At 36.5% G+C, this 18,780-nt stretch overlaps 1 protein-coding gene across 1 annotated transcript in view; it reads left to right on the top strand.

The window, feature by feature from the left end:
* Nucleotides 1-3,589: 3,589 nt before the first annotated feature.
* Nucleotides 3,590-18,780, top strand: part of IGF2BP1 (insulin like growth factor 2 mRNA binding protein 1) — a 91,451-nt gene continuing 76,260 nt past the window's right edge. The window contains exons 1-2 of the mRNA XM_081971385.1: nucleotides 3,590-4,180; nucleotides 5,680-5,740. Of these exons, the coding sequence (XP_081827511.1) occupies nucleotides 4,006-4,180; nucleotides 5,680-5,740 (236 nt within the window). The 5' untranslated portion in view covers nucleotides 3,590-4,005. The remainder of the gene's footprint in view (nucleotides 4,181-5,679; nucleotides 5,741-18,780) is intronic.

Here is an 18,780-nt window from a genome sequence, read left to right as displayed (position 1 = left end):
CTATATCTACTGAATCCTATATCAGTATGCACCTACTGAATCCTATATCAATATGCATCTACTGAATCCTTTTCACTCAAGACTTACATTTTCAGTCAGAAAAGGAGCAAAGCCTCTTGGCATTTTAAAGACTAATAAATGTGTTGGGACCTAGGTAACATTTCCAGTTGCTCTCCCTCGCTCTTTCTCCCCCCTCCCCCCTCTCTCACACAAAGCGAGAGAGAGGGAGAGGCAGGGAGAGAGAGAGGGAGGGAGGGAGGGAGAGAGATGGAATTAGATACAGAGGACTACACAGGAAAACAAAACAAAATTAATAACTTTTTACTAACTTCATAATAAAAGTATTGTCATGTTTATAAAACACAGTGTAGATATATATTTTAAAGTCAAAATAATTATATTAGGAAAAAATTAAATTCAGTATTATCATCTATAAATAAGTAATTGAAATTGCAAAACGTTAGATGTGCTATTTTTGCAGGCATATGTTTAAAATCTGGTGTTTTAAAAGACCTTAAGGTCACAAAAGTTATTCAGGACACCTTGTTTATTCAATCTGAAAGATCAAAAAGCATACAGATAAAAGTTCTCTTTAATTGCAAGCAACTATACCTCAAGGGAAGAAACAATGTGTCAGGGAAATTATTTTAATATCTTTACTGAGAGGATAAATTGGTTTGGGAAATCGATTCAAAGATGATATTCAAATATATGTGTACAAAAGAAAATAATTTTAAACTACCTCCAGATTACTTTTTAAAGAGGTTGCTAGGTTTTAAACATTTCTGTAAACATTTGTTAGTTTTTGCATGGTTTGATATTTCTGAAGTGAAATTTAGGATATAATTTTTAGGGGGAATTCTATAAAAATAGTTTAATAATTGTAGGATCTTTTTTAAGTAATCAAAGGGCTTATTAAGTTGCATTCCCATTTGCAAAGAAGTTCGAATTAATTCGTAGACCTTTAACATTAAAAAAACGTTTAAGGATTATCTCTGTCTAGATCCCTATTACTATGAATTTTATTCATCCAATCTCCCCAGAAGACTTTAAAAGATTAAAGCCCCTGATCGCTACCATTTTAGGAGCCCTACTTCGCATTTCTAAAAGCAGAACGGAATTTCAAGACTGCTGTTCTCTGTAGATCAAATTTCTAGTTCAATTAGAAAATCGATCTCTCCTGCCCACCTTTCACCCTCAATAGTTGTAATGGGATTTTTGGTTCAAGTCATGTTTTGCTTTTAAACAAAACAAAACAACCTTTGGCAACCTCATTGCGAGTTCACTACAAGGACTCAAGTCTTCCATTCATAAGCCCTGTGCAAATCAAGAATCCAAATGAAAGTTTTACTCTAGCCGGTTTATGGAAGAGAGCATGCACGCTGACGCTCGCACAGCAGCCATTTAAAGGGCCAGCACATTCCGACGATGCAAGCTCCCCATCCCCCCCTTGCCATTTCCCTTTCCCGCCCCTCCCCCTGCCAGTCTCTAGATTGGTGGGTTGTGACTGGCATGCTTTAAAGATTTCCATCTCTGCTTGATAATGGCAGGCACCCACGTTGCTGAGGGACAGTTGGCGTCTCTTCAGAGGCAACTTAGCTATTGCCGTGACTAAATCCTTTCATTCCATCCCCTCCTCCTTGGGAAGATGGAAGAGCATTAAAAGTGAGGCTGGGGGGGGGGGTAGCGGCTAGGAGGGTTGCATCCACCATCTTCCCCTTTGTCCCCGACTCCCTATTCAGAAAAGCGTCCTTGTTCTGCCTGGATGTTGTAGGTTTCCTTCAGCTCGCCAAAGTAGGATGCGAAGAAAGCCGCGCGATTTTTCTACCTGCGTAGGGATAAGAAAGCCCTAATGAATTCACGGGACTTTCTAAGTAAGTTGTTGTGCCGCAATGCTAAACAGCCGTCTTTTTAAAGCTCTTGGACCATTGCATAAAATTGGGGCAGGCGTGCGCTCCGACTGGAGGATAGATCCAAAGCTGAACTCAAAAATGTTTTTAGGCGCGCGAGACATTTTCTTCTCTCCGTCTCGCGGATCAATAAGACGGCTCTCCCTCTCCTTTCTGTGCCAACCAAAGCGCCTTTTTCAATAATTGGACTCGCCTCCTCCCCCCAAAGAAGGCATATGGATGTGCGCTTGAAGGGGGTGGGGTGGGGGAGACAAGGTGCACATGTTGCCTCGTGCTACACAAGGGTTAAACGGAAGCGGCTTCCCTCGCCGCCCTTTTGGTTGGTGGAGAAATATATAATTATTTTAAAGATTTTTTTTTTTTTACAAATATCCATTCGGAGAAATCAAGCGAATGTTTGCGCGCCTATCTCGGAAGCCCGTGCCCCTTTTTTTGTCAGTCCTCCACTTCCTTTTAAAGTATTTGTATTGTTAGGTCGAGAATAAAGAGTTGGTGAAGTAAGAAACCAACCAATCACCCATCTCCCCCTACAAATTTAAGGTGCGGAAAAACAAGACACTTATAAGGAACAAGGTGTAGGGCGAATCTAGCGGGTTTTTTCCCCATTCATTCCGGTGAGAGTAGGGTTCTTTAAAATCCATCTCTCCTCCCATTTTAAGCTTCGGTATTTGAGTCGAAAAGGGAACCCCGAGCCCTTTGATTATAAAGCGGGGGGGGGGGGACCTGTTTTAAGAAATCGCCTTGTGGTTGCAAAGGAACACCGTGGCGTGCCGGTACGGAAATAACTTCCAGACACACACTTCTTGCTTTCGCACAGAAACTGTATAGGCATTTGCAACTATCCAAAGTGGAAACGCTTTTCTACCTTTCCTTGTGATCAACACTAAAGTGGTGGCACGCGTAAATAAAGATCAACTTGGAAGGAAATGCGTTTTCGGGCACTCAAGCTCTTTTCTCCGGTACCGCAAAGTATACTGGTTTTAGTTCTTGAAGATTCGGGTGTCTTAATTTACATCGGTAAAGGAGGTTCATGTTGTGTTCGAACTCATATACCCCTTTGTCCCGCGTCAACCATTCCCACGATAATATTTGGCTAATCCCGAGTTTTTAAAATTCTATCTCACTAACGTGATCCAAAGCCTGAAAAACAGCATCTTTAAGTCCAGGTCTGGTGCGCCCACACACCGAGCGCCACCTTCCACCTCCTTCGCTGTCTTTCCTTTCTAGGGAAGCAGAACTCCGATTAAGTTTACACCCAGAAAATCTCATTCAAAGAAGCTTGGGGGGAGGGTGGGAGAGCTGGCCAGGAAAACAGGAGGGGGTCTGCGATGGAGGCTGGGCTATGGCCCTCTTGGCCGGGAGAGGAAACCAGGAATTGGTATCCTATAGCTGCGCTTCGCTGAAGAAATTCGCTCGATTGGAAAAAGCGGAAAAAATTCTCTTCGCAGGAGAACCGACCGAAACTGTAAATAAAAAAACTCAGTAATGTTGAGAAAAGATAACATCCTTCGGAACAGTAGTCATTCTATGTGTAGAAAGGGTGCCCCGCCTCTTTTTTTGGCTCCACCACGTGGCTTCCTCTTGCAAACATTTTCACTCATTTTTCCAGGTCTATTTTATTTAGGGGCGGCGCTAAGTCCTGCCTCGCAGTCGGAGACGTCCTTTGCCTTTCTCTCGGTGTGCGTGTGCGCGCGCGCGTGTGCGACACACATGAGTTGCGACTCAAAAGGAGTTGGGGGGCCACTGGAAAAAAAAGCCATTTTCCCAAGCCCGCCGTGCGAACTTGCATCCAAATCAACCGGCCCCATTGATTCTGCAAAACAGGGAACATTCCCCCCTCTTTCCTCTTAGATGATCCCCCTCCCCCTTTCCTTCCCACAACCAAAATAGCCGGTTTTTCTTACTTTGCTAGCCCCCCAACATAGAATAAGAAACTTTTAAAATATAAAGCAATTGTTAAAAGTTTCGAAAAGCCTAGTCGTCTCCCTCTCTCGCCACCCGGTGTATGTGAGTTATTTTCTTCTTTTCCCTCCCACCTCCCGTGACTCACTCCCGTTTTGGACCTACCCAACATTTTGTGCAAAAGGCATCAGCCATGAACAAGCTGTATATTGGAAACCTCAACGAGAACGTGACTCCGGCGGATCTGGAGAAAGTCTTCAACGACCACAAAATATCCTTCTCTGGCCAGTTCTTGGTGAAGTCTGGCTACGCCTTTGTCGACTGCCCAGATGAGCAATGGGCTATGAAAGCCATCGAAACTTTTTCTGGTAAGCCAATGGATTTATCGCTCGCTCGTTCTGTCTTTTTCATCTCTTTTTCCTCCTTTTCCTTTGGAAACCTTTGAGATTTTGGAATGAACAATTGTTTTTCAAAAAAAGGAGAAAACCCGCATAATTTTATAAAACGGATACTGCCTCTCAGAACCGTAAAAACTACCGGGCCGGTTCTTTTTGTGTGTGCAAAGACTCGTAAAACGTGGTGTACAAAGATGCGACCAGGCAGCCACACTTTGCTCGTAGTCGCGCTTCCGCCCTTTCTTTCTTTAGCTCTCTGTAGTCATCAATGAAAGTTACTTTCGTTTCGTATTTTTCTCTCATCCATGGGAGGGGGGCACCCCTTCGATTTCCCCCTCCCACTTTTCTCCTTGAGTATTGAACTAGGTGGCGAGTATTTTAACTTGTTGGGCCTAGAATCTCCTATCAACTTCCATAGGCTTTCTAGAGGGCTCTTGTTTTTATTATCCAGCCAAAATGTCCTCCTCACTTAATAAAGTACCCTTATTATTCTTCTACTACTAGGATATTACATAAATCAGCCCTTTCCTATAAACAAAATTTCATTTGGCAAACCATGAATATATTCCATGTGTCTGTATGTAGGGGAATGGGTGGATTTTTCCCCCTTCAGAAGGACACCCCCTCCCATTTCTCCCCTCCAAATTAGTCATCTCTTAAATAAAAAAAAACTCTCCATCACTTTAATATCTTCTCTGGGATCAACGCTGTCCCACTCCACGTTCTTTCAATGCCATTTGGGATTTATCAAGCAATCCAGTGTTGTATTTTTGCATGTTAAGCGTGTGTGGTACTTCAGGGTGGGAAGTGGGGAAAAAAGAGGAGGTGTTGGACTTTGGCCATTTTGATTTAAACAGGGGTTTCCTGGGGCATGTGATGGGTGTATTAGCCTGAAGGTCGCCATGCTGTTTAGAGATTTGAGACAAGAGAAGCAGACGGAACTAGCAGAGCAAATCTAATGTTGACTTTTGCTGAGACCAGATGTTTTGTTCCCTATTTAAAATACCACATGAGAGTTCTGCCCCTTTTTAATGTCACTTTCTTCTCAACTGAATGTTTTAATTTATCTTCTTTAAAAAAATGAAAAGATGATATGAATTATCTTGATAGCCAAGCAAGTTGGACATTGGAATAGGCCTTACAATTTTTTCTCTCCTTTCTCTGGTAAACCAGATCTTGTAATGTGTATATGAAAATGAGTTAAATTGTTACCCTTGGAATAAAATGTCTTTGGTTTTTATAATCATATATTCTCCATTTGAAATCCATTTAATTTTTTAAATTAAGAATAGAAAGATAAGAATATCAAGCAGGAGTTTTTATAGTAAAATGCACCTGAATCTCCCCCTTAGTTGAATTAAAACATGAAGAGTAGGAGGAGTAGAAGTTGAGTTATATGTGACCCATTGATATCCACCTTTTACTTTTTTTCAGTATACATTTTTTAAAAAAAAGCAAACTTGTGTTTTTAGGCAAAGTGGAGTTGCATGGGAAACAACTCGAGATTGAACACTCAGTCCCTAAAAAACAAAGGTAATCCAGTTGTTTGTTTTCTTTGAATTTATCTATATTGAAATGCGACAGAGAAGATAAAATGTGCTTAAAATGATAAGATGGCATAAACAAAGCTAAGTTGCAAGAATATATTTACATTTTTGTTTTCCACTCCAGAACAATTACTTGAAAAACACATTTTTAAAAGTCTTTCGTAAACTGCTTGTTTATTTCTTTTCACCCCAAATTACTTTGGATGCATTGAAGAAACAATTAAATTTTGATAGATATTATTACTCTTTATCAACACTAAAAGTATGGTTCTTTGGCTTAAATTGCAATGTTATTTATATCAATTTCAACATGACATGACTTCCTTATTCTATGTTTTTTTTAAATGAAGCTGTTTAGTTTTAAATTCTTGTTAAAATTGAAGAAATTAGAAAATTTTTGGCCCAATTTCTGGATGTAAAAATACTTGCTTTCTATTTATTTCTGTAAATATTTTGTATTTTTGTGTATATATGTTTTTTTTGTTATTTCATTTTATACATTTTTTATCTTTTGTTCATTATATTGCTTATCTAGCTTTAGCTTTATTAGTGGAAGCTTCCACTAAATATGTTATAGCAAACAGCTTTTTCCTTCAGAAAAAAAGTTGCAATCAATCCTTAGTCATATAAATCCTAGAAAGTGAACATAAAATGTACAAAGTGTATTTATATTAGAAATCGTGATTCTTTTTTTAAGAAGAATCTAATGGGAGGGAAGGGTATCTTAGCTGCCTGTTCATATAATTCAAAAGATTATTTTTGTGCATGATTGACATCACAATTTCCTGCTCTTGTATTCACACTATTCTCATACTTCTTGGACTTCCAAACCTTATAGAATGTATTGCTGAAAGACTAAATAAATATCAGATTTTCTGAAACATTGCAAGATTCCCAAAATCTGTTTGATTAATTTATTGGACTAGTAGTATGGATTTTGTATAATGGATGAACAGTAATGTTTGTAAACAGTCTTTGTAGGTTAATATACAGTATGTATGGTGTTACAGGGTGTCTAAGAAAAATGTATTCAGGAAGCCAATTCCTAAGTGAAAAAAACTTTAGAAATATTGTTGGGGGGATTGATAGCTGGAGGAGTGGGAAGAAAAGGAACTTTTTTTCTTTAATGATTTTTTAAAAATCATTTGTATAGATTATAGACTACTCTGAAAGGTGATTGATTCTTACATAATGCTGAAATCAACCAATGTATTCAAATTAAATCAATTGCAGAATTATCTACTTAGTGAATTGTCTTCAATGCTTATAGATATAAAAGAGATTTTAAAAAATCAAATAGTTTCCCAGATTAATATTACCACATTCTTCTCAGTAATTATAATGGCTGGGTTCAAGATTTTAAAATCTTCCCAAAGTTTTAGATCACATCATTTAGTATATGCTAATATTTTATTGATAGATTTCCCTGATATATTTTGAACCTTGTAGTCAAATACCGTAATGAAGTTACTGTAATGATTTCTTCCAAGAAAATTTATATTTAATTATTATAAAAATAGAAAGTTGATACTTCTGTATTGCTGGGTTGAGTTTCAAGTATGTATGTCTTTTCAGCTTGTCTTGGGACTTGATTTTCCTGTTTGGAATGATAACCAGAAGAGGAACTAGTTAATTCAGAATGTTTATAATTGTCTTAATATTAATGTAACTAGTGAGATGTTTTCCACCACTTATTGAAACTTATAAATATTGCCAGTACTTTAGGTAAAGAAATACCTATAGCTCTCTATATGTTTCAAGTTACAAAAATAAAATAAATCACACTCTGCTTCTTTCATTAAAAAAAAAAACATGATCCACATTCTTCAGCCTTGTTCAAACTGTTTCCAGATGCATTGAATTGTAGTTCCCAGAATTCCCTTCTGGTTTGATTCATGCAGACAGAGAGTTTTCGTTCACTATGACTAGAAAGTGCAGGTTGGAGAAGGCTGAATTAGACAATGAGAAATTCAGGTTGTCTAAGGAGGATAGTTTTGTGTAGCTTACATATTTATTAAATCAGAATGCAAAAATTGTAAAAAAAAAGCATTTAATATATATCTTAAAATTTATCTTCACCAGTATTGAAAGTTATTTCAAAAACTTTCTTAATTTTACTGAATTGGCACTTAAAAAATACAATTTGATTTTACTTATTTTTAAAATTTGTATGTCATCCATACAAAAAAAACAAAAAACAAATTTGAGATCATACATCCAGCATAATTAACAAATGCTTTTTGAGGTACATATTTTGCATTTTAGAAATCACTTTTGCGTGATGATAATTGTAATCAATCTTACAAATTTTAAAAGTTGCATTGATTGAAAAGAACTTCTTTCAAGAAAGTGTGCTTTAATTTGCCACTTGAATATGTATAGATTTAGGAAAAAAAGATTATTTGTGTTAGGAGTGTTTTCAGTTGAACATTTATTGAAAGAAAAAAGAAAAATAAGTTGGAGAAAATTTGCAATTTTATTTCTTTAAAAAGCAGCAAAATTCTGTTAGTGAAGGAAAGAGTTAATTAAAACAACCTCAGAGATGTTTTAAGAACTCAAGAATGTTAAGAAATGTTTGGAGGTTAGGGGCGGGGATGTCTCCCTCTGAAAAGATTGAAGTGGATAGAATTAGAGAGAGGTTTGGGGGGGCAGAACAAATAAGAATGAATAAAAAAAAGAGGAGGGGAAATCAAGTGAATTCATCAAGCAAACATTCCAAATAAGAGGATTTATTCTAAACAGAATAAACCTTTCAGAACTGAAGTTACAAAAAAAAATGTTTCGGAAGCAAGTTAGAAAAAGGTATGGTTTTAAATCTTGTTTCCTACAAAAGGATTTTTAAAATCAGGATGTGTGTGTTTGTATGTATACTGATATTTCATGTTGATAAAATGTTATATAAGTTAGTGAATAATGAAGTTGCGCTGTGGCTTCCATTCTTTTAAGAGAGTCTGAGCCCCATCATGATAGCGTTAAAAAGACAATTTTGTCTACATTGTCCTACATTTATATATTAAAAGATGTTCTCTTTGTTATCTGCTCATTTATGTTGTGTTTTTTAAAAAAAGTCTATGTCATATCTGGACTGTTTTGCCTTGCCAGCATTGCTGGCCAGTACCATTCAGCATTTTAAAGATAAATATAAATATTCAAGGTTCTGTAAAAAGGGGGAATGAAATATTTTGATGGATATTTGTGTAATCCTGTATAACTTCAATTGAAGTTGGTAGTATCTGTGGTTCTCTGTACAAAAAATAAAAATATCCTTTATTAATCTGTTCAGATTATGCCATCAAAATTCCATGGTAAATGCTGCAGACTTGCAATGTAAAACTTAAAGGAACAATTTACATTATTTTCTTAATTTTAATTTATATTCTTTGTTTTCCAGTAAAAAGATTAAAATGATATTTGTTTGCATCAACTATAATAGTAAAAGATGAAATTTCTTCTTGATGCTAAAAGAAATTTTTAAAAGTTAAAATATATCATTCTATAATTTTTGTTTTGCTTTCCATAGAAACCTTTGGAGGATTTATTGGTATCTTTTGGTATAAATAAGAAATAAGCCCAGTTTATGAACTGGGTTTGCATGTAGTAATAAACTTTAAATAAAAGTAAGCAAGCAAGATAAAAATTACATATTGACTTTGCATCTATGTATTATGAATGGGTTTCAAATCCAAGAATTTGCAGGTCAACTGAATACTGACTTATCATTGCTGTTCAATAATAAAATTAAGATGAACTCTCGAAATAATCCCACTGTGTTACGCAACCAACATGGAAATGTAGGTATGAGAGCATATGATCAAAGACACCTCAGAAACACTAGTTCCTGGTATAGAAATGTAATCTCATGATTCTGTTTGGGGTATTGCATGTTTCATATATTATGCCATTACTAGATATATAACCATGCTTTATACATAATAAATCCGCATAAAAGAAACTTCACAGATTTTTTGGAAACTTGCTTTCTTATTCCTTTAGGTTAAGAATATACATCCTACAGGTCACTTGCACCAATCAAAATACTTCTGGAGGAATTCATTGGCCAAATGGCTTAATTTTGGGAGAGGTTAACAGAGAATCAGGACAAGTTTGCCTTTGAGGGATCTGCTCCCATATGTACCTTTAGAGTCTCCCTAAAACCAAAATAAGTTCAGAAACAATTGATTGTATCCTCCGTGGTGATTTCACAGGATCATTAGTTGACTTCAGCTAGAGTGTTGTAGTTCCTGAGCCTTCAGATACTGCACACGCTACTTTTAACAATTAACATAAATAAATATATATATTTATTATAATCAGAAAGTTAAGTTATATTGTATAGACATTTGAAGTCTAATCTTGTTGATGTTTACTCAAAAGATAACTGCATGTGAAATTGCAATCTTGCTGAGTTTTTATAATTTTAAAGTGTCAAGGGAAGGAAGTAGGAAGTTGCAACCTGTTTCATCTAGTTAAAACAGGTTTTTTCACTAGTAAAAAAACCCTTTAGGTTTGCAAAGAAAAAAAGGAATAGAATTAAATTTTTACCTCAGAAGTTGGATTTCTGTTGTTGCAATCGGTACTTAGTTTACAGAAGAATAATGTAAGCTATACATTCAGTTTTGAAAATCTAAGCATAAGAGAAAATACATAACATGCCAGTTATAGGAAATCTTGTGTAAATGGCTTTCAGTTGAATAGATTTAAAGTTATGGCTAGTACTAGATTTAATAAAAGCATTGCAATGTGAGAAAAAGTAGTGGTTACATGACTTTGGGCCATTTACTCTGTCTCAGTCCAATCACAAGGTTGTTAATGGAGAAAAAAGGAAAGAATGGTATATGCACTGCCTGAATTCCTGAAGGAGTGTGGATATAAATTTAACAAAACAAGTAACTTCATCTAAGGGATAGTGGTTCTTGTTTTAAGCTAATCAGATATATTAATATGTGTATGTGATCAAATTGCTTGTTCAAGTATTAAAGACTGGTAGAATTAAAGCATATTTTTCATATTCCACCTTGTGCTGAAATCCATTTACCAACTTAAAGCATTACCAAGCCTAAATTGGAGAATTAAATGAATGAAAATAATTCCTGAGGTACAAATTGCCTTGAAAAATTGCAAGTTGGAATCCTGTGAAATTGCATTCTTGCAATATGTTTCAAATTTGCAGTTCTCCATTACCAGAATAATAATAGTATTCATCTTCAGAGGTGAGTTATGAGAGCTTGAACTTTAGAAAAGATCTAAAGTAAGAATTGGCGTGCATAATGTGATATGAGCTACTGATAAAGAATTCCTCACCTCAAATCCTTCTAGTGTCATGATAGATTTAGACAAACCACCTTCCCACTATAATATCAGAAGTGATTACTATATATTGTTTTAGCTTACAAAATTTTGTAACTACTATAACTAAATATAGAACATAAAGTACTGAGTATATATACCCAATTAACCTACAATAAGCCCCACTGAAATGTGTAGGACTTACTGAAGGGAATTACTTGGGTTAATAATGGATTAAACCCTAAAGATTTTCAATAGGATAGTAACTAATCAATTTCCTGAACATGTACAATAACTACAAATTCCAAAATTTTATACATAGTAAATGGGAAGATTTCAGCATGTGTTTTCCAGCATGTAGGCTGCTTTACATTTTTTTTAAAATGCTAATATTCAAGGCCACAGCTTTTGTCACTAGAATAATTTATTTTAAGTGATTACCACTCTGATCTAATTACAATGATGGCAGCAACTTACAGCTCCCAGTCAATGCATGCATACCGCATAAAAAGGTGCAGACACTTAGCATTGGTACCCAGGTGCTTAAAATATTTAGCTCTGATATCCACAAAGCCCGGTACGCCATAACATTGTCATGTTTCAAATAGTAATAGTTAAGAATTTTGTAGCAACTTAAAATAGATTCCTTGTTCTTCTTGTAGCACACCTTTGGACCTCTTTGATAAACACTGCAAAATTGAATTAAATTTAGGTGTTATATTTTTCTCACTCCTGTGCAACCAGTTGAAAAACTTAATTGATTTAATATGAATTTCTACAATTTCCAGTGGGATATTACATGTGCTAGCAATGGAAGTTGAAGACAAGTTCCCATTAATGGCATGAACAAAATAAGAATTTGCATAAAATGGACTATATCATATTAAAACTATGATGCCTGTTTTGCATGAATTAAAAAAATATGTTAAAGTATGGAAAGAAGAAAGAAGGATGGGTGCTCTTGTGATTTTTTCATTATATGAATGTTTTACATAACATTATGTTAAAATATAGAAAGAAGAAGAAAGAAGGATATGTGTATGGGTGCTCGTGATTTTTTCAGGTTTGTAGGGTTTTTTTCATATAAAAGCTTAGTGTTACATATGTTATTAGCTGTTATGAATGTCTATAGTAGTTCCAAAAATACCTTTACTATTTCAAGTATTGTCTGCTATACTTTTTGTTTTATTTTTCCTTTCACCCAAGATTTAGCTTGACTTTTAGAGACCTTGAATCTAGAGATAGAATATGCTGAACAAGGATTGAATTATTTTATCCATATACAAGATTCCATGGATGTGCCCTTTTGTTCTTAAGCAGACTATTTTATTAACACACACAAATAGGACAAAATAAAATTAGCTAGATAGGAAATAGAATTAGCTAGAGAAGCAAAACGGAGGAATAATCCAGAAAAAGGAAAGCAAGACAAAAGCTTTCAAAAGAAAACATACAAGAACAAAAATGGAGGAAAAAATCCCATATCTGTCTGCTAAAAGGGGCACAGCTGGCAAAGGGACATGGCTATGGAGTCAGTGCTGCATTGACAGTCTTAAGAGATCCTGCAGCAATGCCTCAGGGACAGATTAAGCACATAGGAGTAGTTGCCTAACTGAGTAATACCATTGATGCATTTAGGATAGTATAGCTAACTTTGAGTGGCAACAGCTGTCCAAGATTTCCAAACAGAGTTTTGGCCTTATCTGGGGTTACTGAGAACTGAACCACAGATTTTCGATAAGCTGGGCTGATGATGTTCTATCACTGTTATGTCCTTTCAGTGGACAAGAGCCAGCAGATTTAAAGGATCAAATAAACTCTGATTGTGCCACTATATTGCCTGATCAGGTTTATTTGGAAGATAAAGTACCACTCAAGGGATCTCCACAAAGTAGCATAGCAGAAAAGATGCCAGGGACTTTCTGTTCCAAAAATGGTGGCTGACAGAGTAAAATGTTCTACTACTGATGCTTCTATTTTTATCTTATTTTTTGACGCCTTCAAGTCAGTCTTGACTCCTGTTGACTGCCTGGACCAGTCCTTGCAGTTTTCTTGGGAAAATTTCAGAAATGGTTTGACATTGGCTTCTTTGTAGGACTGAGAGAGAGTGATTGGCCACCTAGTTGCTTTATGCCTAAGGTAGGACTAGAATTCATTGTCTCCTTGTTCCCAGCCTGGGACTTTTAATTGTTATATAAAATTCACTCTTTCTGCTTTCCTAACACTTGTTAAAATCTTACCAGTGATCCTCATCCCCATGGAAAAATTACTCTATTTTTTAAAGTATAAGACTCATCTTTTTCCCTCAGAAAAGAGGCTGAAAATCTGGGTGCGTCTTATACATTGAATACAGCATTTATTGCCTCCCGAAACCCCGCCCCTTCACCAAAATGGCTGTGCATAGCCTTTAGGAGCCTTGCAGAGTGCTCCTGGAGGCTGGGGAGGGCAGAAATGAGCCATTTTTTGCTCAGGGTTGCCCCCCCCCCTCCAGCCAGCAGGAACACTATAAGCCTCCTAAAGGCTATGCATGCCCCCCTTTTTTTTGACAGAAAATGGGCTCATTTTTGTGAAAAACGGACCATTTTTTCCTTGTTTTTGGCCCTTCTACCTCCCAGGAGCACTCTACAAACCTCCTAGAGTGCCCTTCTTTTTTTGGGGGGGGGGAAATGGGCTCGTTTTTGTGAAAAAAGGGCTGTTTTGGGGAGGTCTGCAGAGTGCAAAAACTTTTTTTTTAAATTTGCCTCTTGAAAACCTTGGTGCATTTTATATTCCGATGCGTCTTACACTCCAAAAAAATGGTAAATTACAATTCTGTAATGTGTAATAAAATTCCTTCTTGTTGCAATTAAATGATTTTGACCAAGATTCTCCGTGTTATTAGATTTCAACAGAGGTCTTTAAAGAAGATAATTCTCTCTCTCTCTCTCTTTTTTTTTTACAAAGTACTAAGAAATTCCAACCCTTTAGAACTTGGTCACTATTTATTTTATAGTAGAACATAATTAGAACCTTTGGCAGAGGACTTATTAACAAATCTGGTAGAAGGGAGTAACATAGAGTCATTCATATATAGGTAGTCCTCGACGTATGACCACAATTGAGCCCCACATTTCTGTTTCTAAGTGAAACATTTGTTAAGTGAGCTTTCCCTATTTTATGATCTTTCCACAATTAAGTTAGTAACACAGTGGTTAAGTGAATCTGACTTTCCCTCCTGACAGGAGGTCACAAATAGTGACCACATGACCCCGGGACACTGCAACCATCATAAATATGAGTCAGTGGCCAAGCGTCGGAATTTTGATCACATGACCATGGGAATGCTGCAATAAATGTAAAAATAACCTTCCTGTACAAAGCAGAAATCTCCATGCGGGTGTTGTCTTCAAAAATCAAAAGTTCAGATGTGGAAGAAACCTGGCATGGACCAACTACTTGCACCTGTTCTGAAGGTCACAATCTTTCAACTGCTAACCCTCACCTCCTCTACTTATAGTCTCTATATTGTACTCTAGTATGAGAGCAGGTGTGACATACAAATGTGTAGTAACAGAAGTAGCTCTGGATAAAGAAGTCTCAGTTGGTCATAAGCCAATCTTAACTGTTTTCCATAAAACAGAAGGGGGGATTATTTTCTGATCCCAAACGTTGATCAGTCAGATGTGGATTTTCTTCTTCATATTATTGCAATTAAGAGATTTAAGCTAGTAAATAGTTTGACAGTTGCTGTTCCACAGTCCAGCCTCGCGGATGAGATCTTGGACTTGGGCCTAGAAGATTTTATTTCAGCTCTGGGGCTTATCCGAATGATGAGCCTAAAATAGGTTACTATCATATTTTAGGTATTGTGGAATGGTCTTTCAAAACACGATTTAAAAGTTTCATCTAAATAAAACACCTTTTTTATTTTTTGACATATTATAAAAAATAGATTTTGCCAGGAGAAATTTTAGGCTGTTCATATAATTACCTCAATATTTTAGACTGGTCAGTAAGTATTCTAGTAGTTCATGATAGCACTTCATGGTTTGATCCTTCCACTATGTCAATTATAAGCAATTTATAATAACATCCTATGGGACTGACTGATTTACAATCAATCATTTCAACTCAATCCTTTCATACAAAAGTCTAGTTATAACCTAGCATGTTTATTTTAGCACCCCATGTTAGTCTTTTATCTTTTGCTATTGTTAAATAATATGAGAAATTAAAATCCTTATTGACATTTTGCAACTCACCCAGAGAACTGCCAATATAAACCCTGTTCTATCTACAATCTTTCTGCTCACTCTGGCTCAAATAGCAAGAAGAAAAACAGCATTTCTGCATAACAGAAAGGTATCAACAGGCTTGGGGCAACCACAAATATTGCCTAACTATAACACTTTTTAGAATACAACTTCTCACGGGGAGGAGGTTCCCTTTCCATAGGGACTGAGCATGTTCCAGAGTCATACAGTACTGACTCTTGGGAGGTGGGGAAGAACAGAAAGCCACAGTGGTTGGGCAGGGAATGGAGTAGCTGGAGTCTGGCTGCAGAATTTTGTGCAAGTTCCATTTATTTTGAATTCATAGATTCTTTTTCTTCATAGGGTAGGACAAGTTCAATGAAAATCCAGTGTTTGTTTTTCTTATAAGTGTGAATGGGGAGGAGGTTTCTCCTTTTGTTCTTTCATCAGATGGGTCATTGATTTTATTGTGGGTGCCATATGAAAAGCACAACATGATCAGAAATAAAATGAATTATTTAATTGACTGCCCCAGTGGTTTCAAACATATATTTGTAACAGAGTAGGCATAGCAGGCCTGGATAACCCAATTTGGTGGTAGGAGCAAGAAACAAATAATGTTTTTTGCTTGCAAAGGTGATATAAAGAAATAATATATTTTAAACAGTTCTTCTCCACAAGGATACAGATAGGTCCAAACGTATTCCATACAGATTATTATGGATGAATATGGTGTAAGCACGCAGTACAGAAAACTTGAACATATTCATGTATGGATTGCATTCACTGGACTGATACTTTCATACAACACTGTAAAAAGTCCAATACATAAGCCCGAGATGATTTTGTAATCTTAACACCACTATAGCATGTCAAGTTGGGAGAGGCTGCTGTGAGCTGCCTATGTAGATTACTGTGTCCAGAAGGTTTTTCTACAGTTCCCATTATGAAGATCAGTGTGTTGGGATAGTAGGAATTGTAGCATAATAATTTAGACTATGATAATAGTTGTCACATTTCATTCAGTAATATTGAGTGTGAATTTTGGGCTAGTTCTAATGGCCATCCAAAATTCTTGATGGCAATGATTTTGTTCCTGGTGAGAACGGTGCTGCAGGTCTGACTTGATCCCAAATAGAATATAAGATCAAATATTTTCTCCTTCATAGATGATATGTTTTCTTTTTTTGTGGACTCAGGAAATGTGCAGACATTGACTAGAATTAATTTAGTGGGTCCAAAGGTATTTGGGGCACCCATTCATGGACAACACACCAGATTTCGAAAATGCACTCTTAACAGTTTCACCACAGTGATTTTATTGTCTTTTCCAACCCTCCAAAATCCATCTGATCTAAACTCATCATCCACTATAAACTAAAGTACAACTGCGGACACAACTCTACTTGTGTCCAGTCAACTAACTGCCCAGCATGTTAGGGACACTGAGCTGTGATGACTTTTACTTGCAGTTTCATGGAAATCTACTTGCCTAAAACTCTCTTGTTCAGGGCTCCTGGAGGAAGCTATTGCCATATGCCAGTGGACTTAGACTCAGTGCAGTCTTTTGTATATTGTGATTGAATCCTTTGAACTTAACTTTAGAATCATTTGAGAAAGAATAGTTAATTAATGTTTTGAAAAATTAAGAAACTAATCGTTTTTGCTGCTATCTGTTAACATGACTGTTGCTCTGGAATTCAGAATCAAAGTTGACACAGTCCGGTCAGTTACTGCCAATTTTTTTGGAAAAACTTTTTATGACTTTTTTTACCAAATCATCAAGAACTGCAAGAAAGTTATATCATCGAGGCAATAATCTTTCAATTATGCTTTTTACCTTTTGGAGCAGATGTGTTTAAACTTGTTATTAGACCAGTTTGGTATTCTGTTGGCATCCTCGTCTTTACTATTTCTGCTTGTGCAATACTTGCTCCCCTTTCTCTACATGCTTCGGACTGCAATCTCCATGGGTACCGGTCAACAGCCAGATATACTTAACAACTGTGTCATTAACTTAATAAATAGCAGTGTTTCATGTAACAACTGTGGCAAGAAAAGTTGTAAAATGGAGCAAAACTCATTTGACAAATGTCTCAGCGTAGGAAGATAAATTTTGGGATCAATTTTGGTCATAAGTTGAGGACTTTCAGTACAACACAAACCCATTTTTGTACTGCCCCCCTCCTCCGCCAAAAAAAACCTCTGATGGAGTACCAAAATCTGCAGGTGCTTGCATGCAACCACATTCTGCATGATATCAATTGTAATTATTAATCCTTCTGTTTCTTTTAAGGAAGAAACACTCTCAGATGTCTGTCCAATTCTGAGGCATATTTACTCCCATGAGTATGAAGATAGCTTCTGTTTTTGAGTTAAACTCTTGTTTCTTTTCTCCCTTTTCTGAAATAGCTGCCATTTCCCCTTCTTCCTGGCTGCCTAGTCAGTGGCATAGTTAATTTTGGAGGCTTAAGAAAATAGTTGCCATGTTATTGAACTCCTGCTGGCTCCATTATCACTGCTGTTGGCAAAATGAAATATATAATGGTGGGCATTGCCTTTGCCTTACTGCTGAAGCATAAAGACCTTCAGAGTTGGACAAACTTCCTAACTTAATAAGATAACACATCTACCTATTCGTTTATGAGCTAAGTTACCTATTTCCGGTAGTTGCTGCCTGAGGTTGACTCAGTCTTCCATCCTTCTCAGGTAGGTAAAATGAGGACCCAAATTGTTGGGGTCAATATGCTGACTCTGTAAACCACTTAGAGAGGGCTATAAAGCACTGTAAAGGGATATATAAGTCTAAGTGCTATTGCTAAGTGCTATTCTGTACAATCAGATCCAATATATTCTAGATCATTTCGCTCTACAAACAAGCCTTCTCTGTTGTGGCATCTGCCCTCTGGAACAGCTTCCACCCTCCATAGCTCCCATCCTGAAGATGATTAAGAAATCTTTGAAAGCCTGACTGCTCCCCCAGGACTTGTAGAATTCTGTCCAATATAGAATTTATAATTTATACACATTTGAGATTTTTGTTTAAATTTGATTGTTCATTGCTTTTAATATTATAAACCATCAGAGTCTAATTCAATTTGATGGCCTCTAAATTACATAAGAACATAAGCGGTGCTCTGTTGGATGGGATCCCTGGAGTTGAACTACATATATCCAGAAATTGCTAGGATTGAGAAACAAGGGTTCTAGACGTTGCTAAACTGCCATTCTAAGCAGCTGCAGTCATTAATGGAGGAAGCAAGGAGTGATAAAGTTAGCAACATTTGCCAAGTCAGAAGAGAGTTTACTGCTAGGTTGGGCTAATATAGATAGTCCTCGAATTACAACCATAATTGAGCGCTAATTGTGATGGTCCTAAAGCGGGTTGTAATGTGACCGGACCTTATTTTATGACATTTTTTGCAGTGATCATTAAGTGAATAACGTAGTCATACAGTGAAAGTAGTGGTTGTTAAGCAAACCCATTGTTTGTTATGGAGCAGTTTTT

Source organism: Natrix helvetica, assembly GCF_964273705.1.
Source record: "Natrix helvetica genome assembly, chromosome: Z".
Lineage (NCBI taxonomy): Eukaryota > Metazoa > Chordata > Lepidosauria > Squamata > Natricidae > Natrix > Natrix helvetica.
The sequence above is the reverse complement of the archived record's forward strand: the minus strand, read 5'-3'. Positions and strand labels throughout refer to the sequence as shown.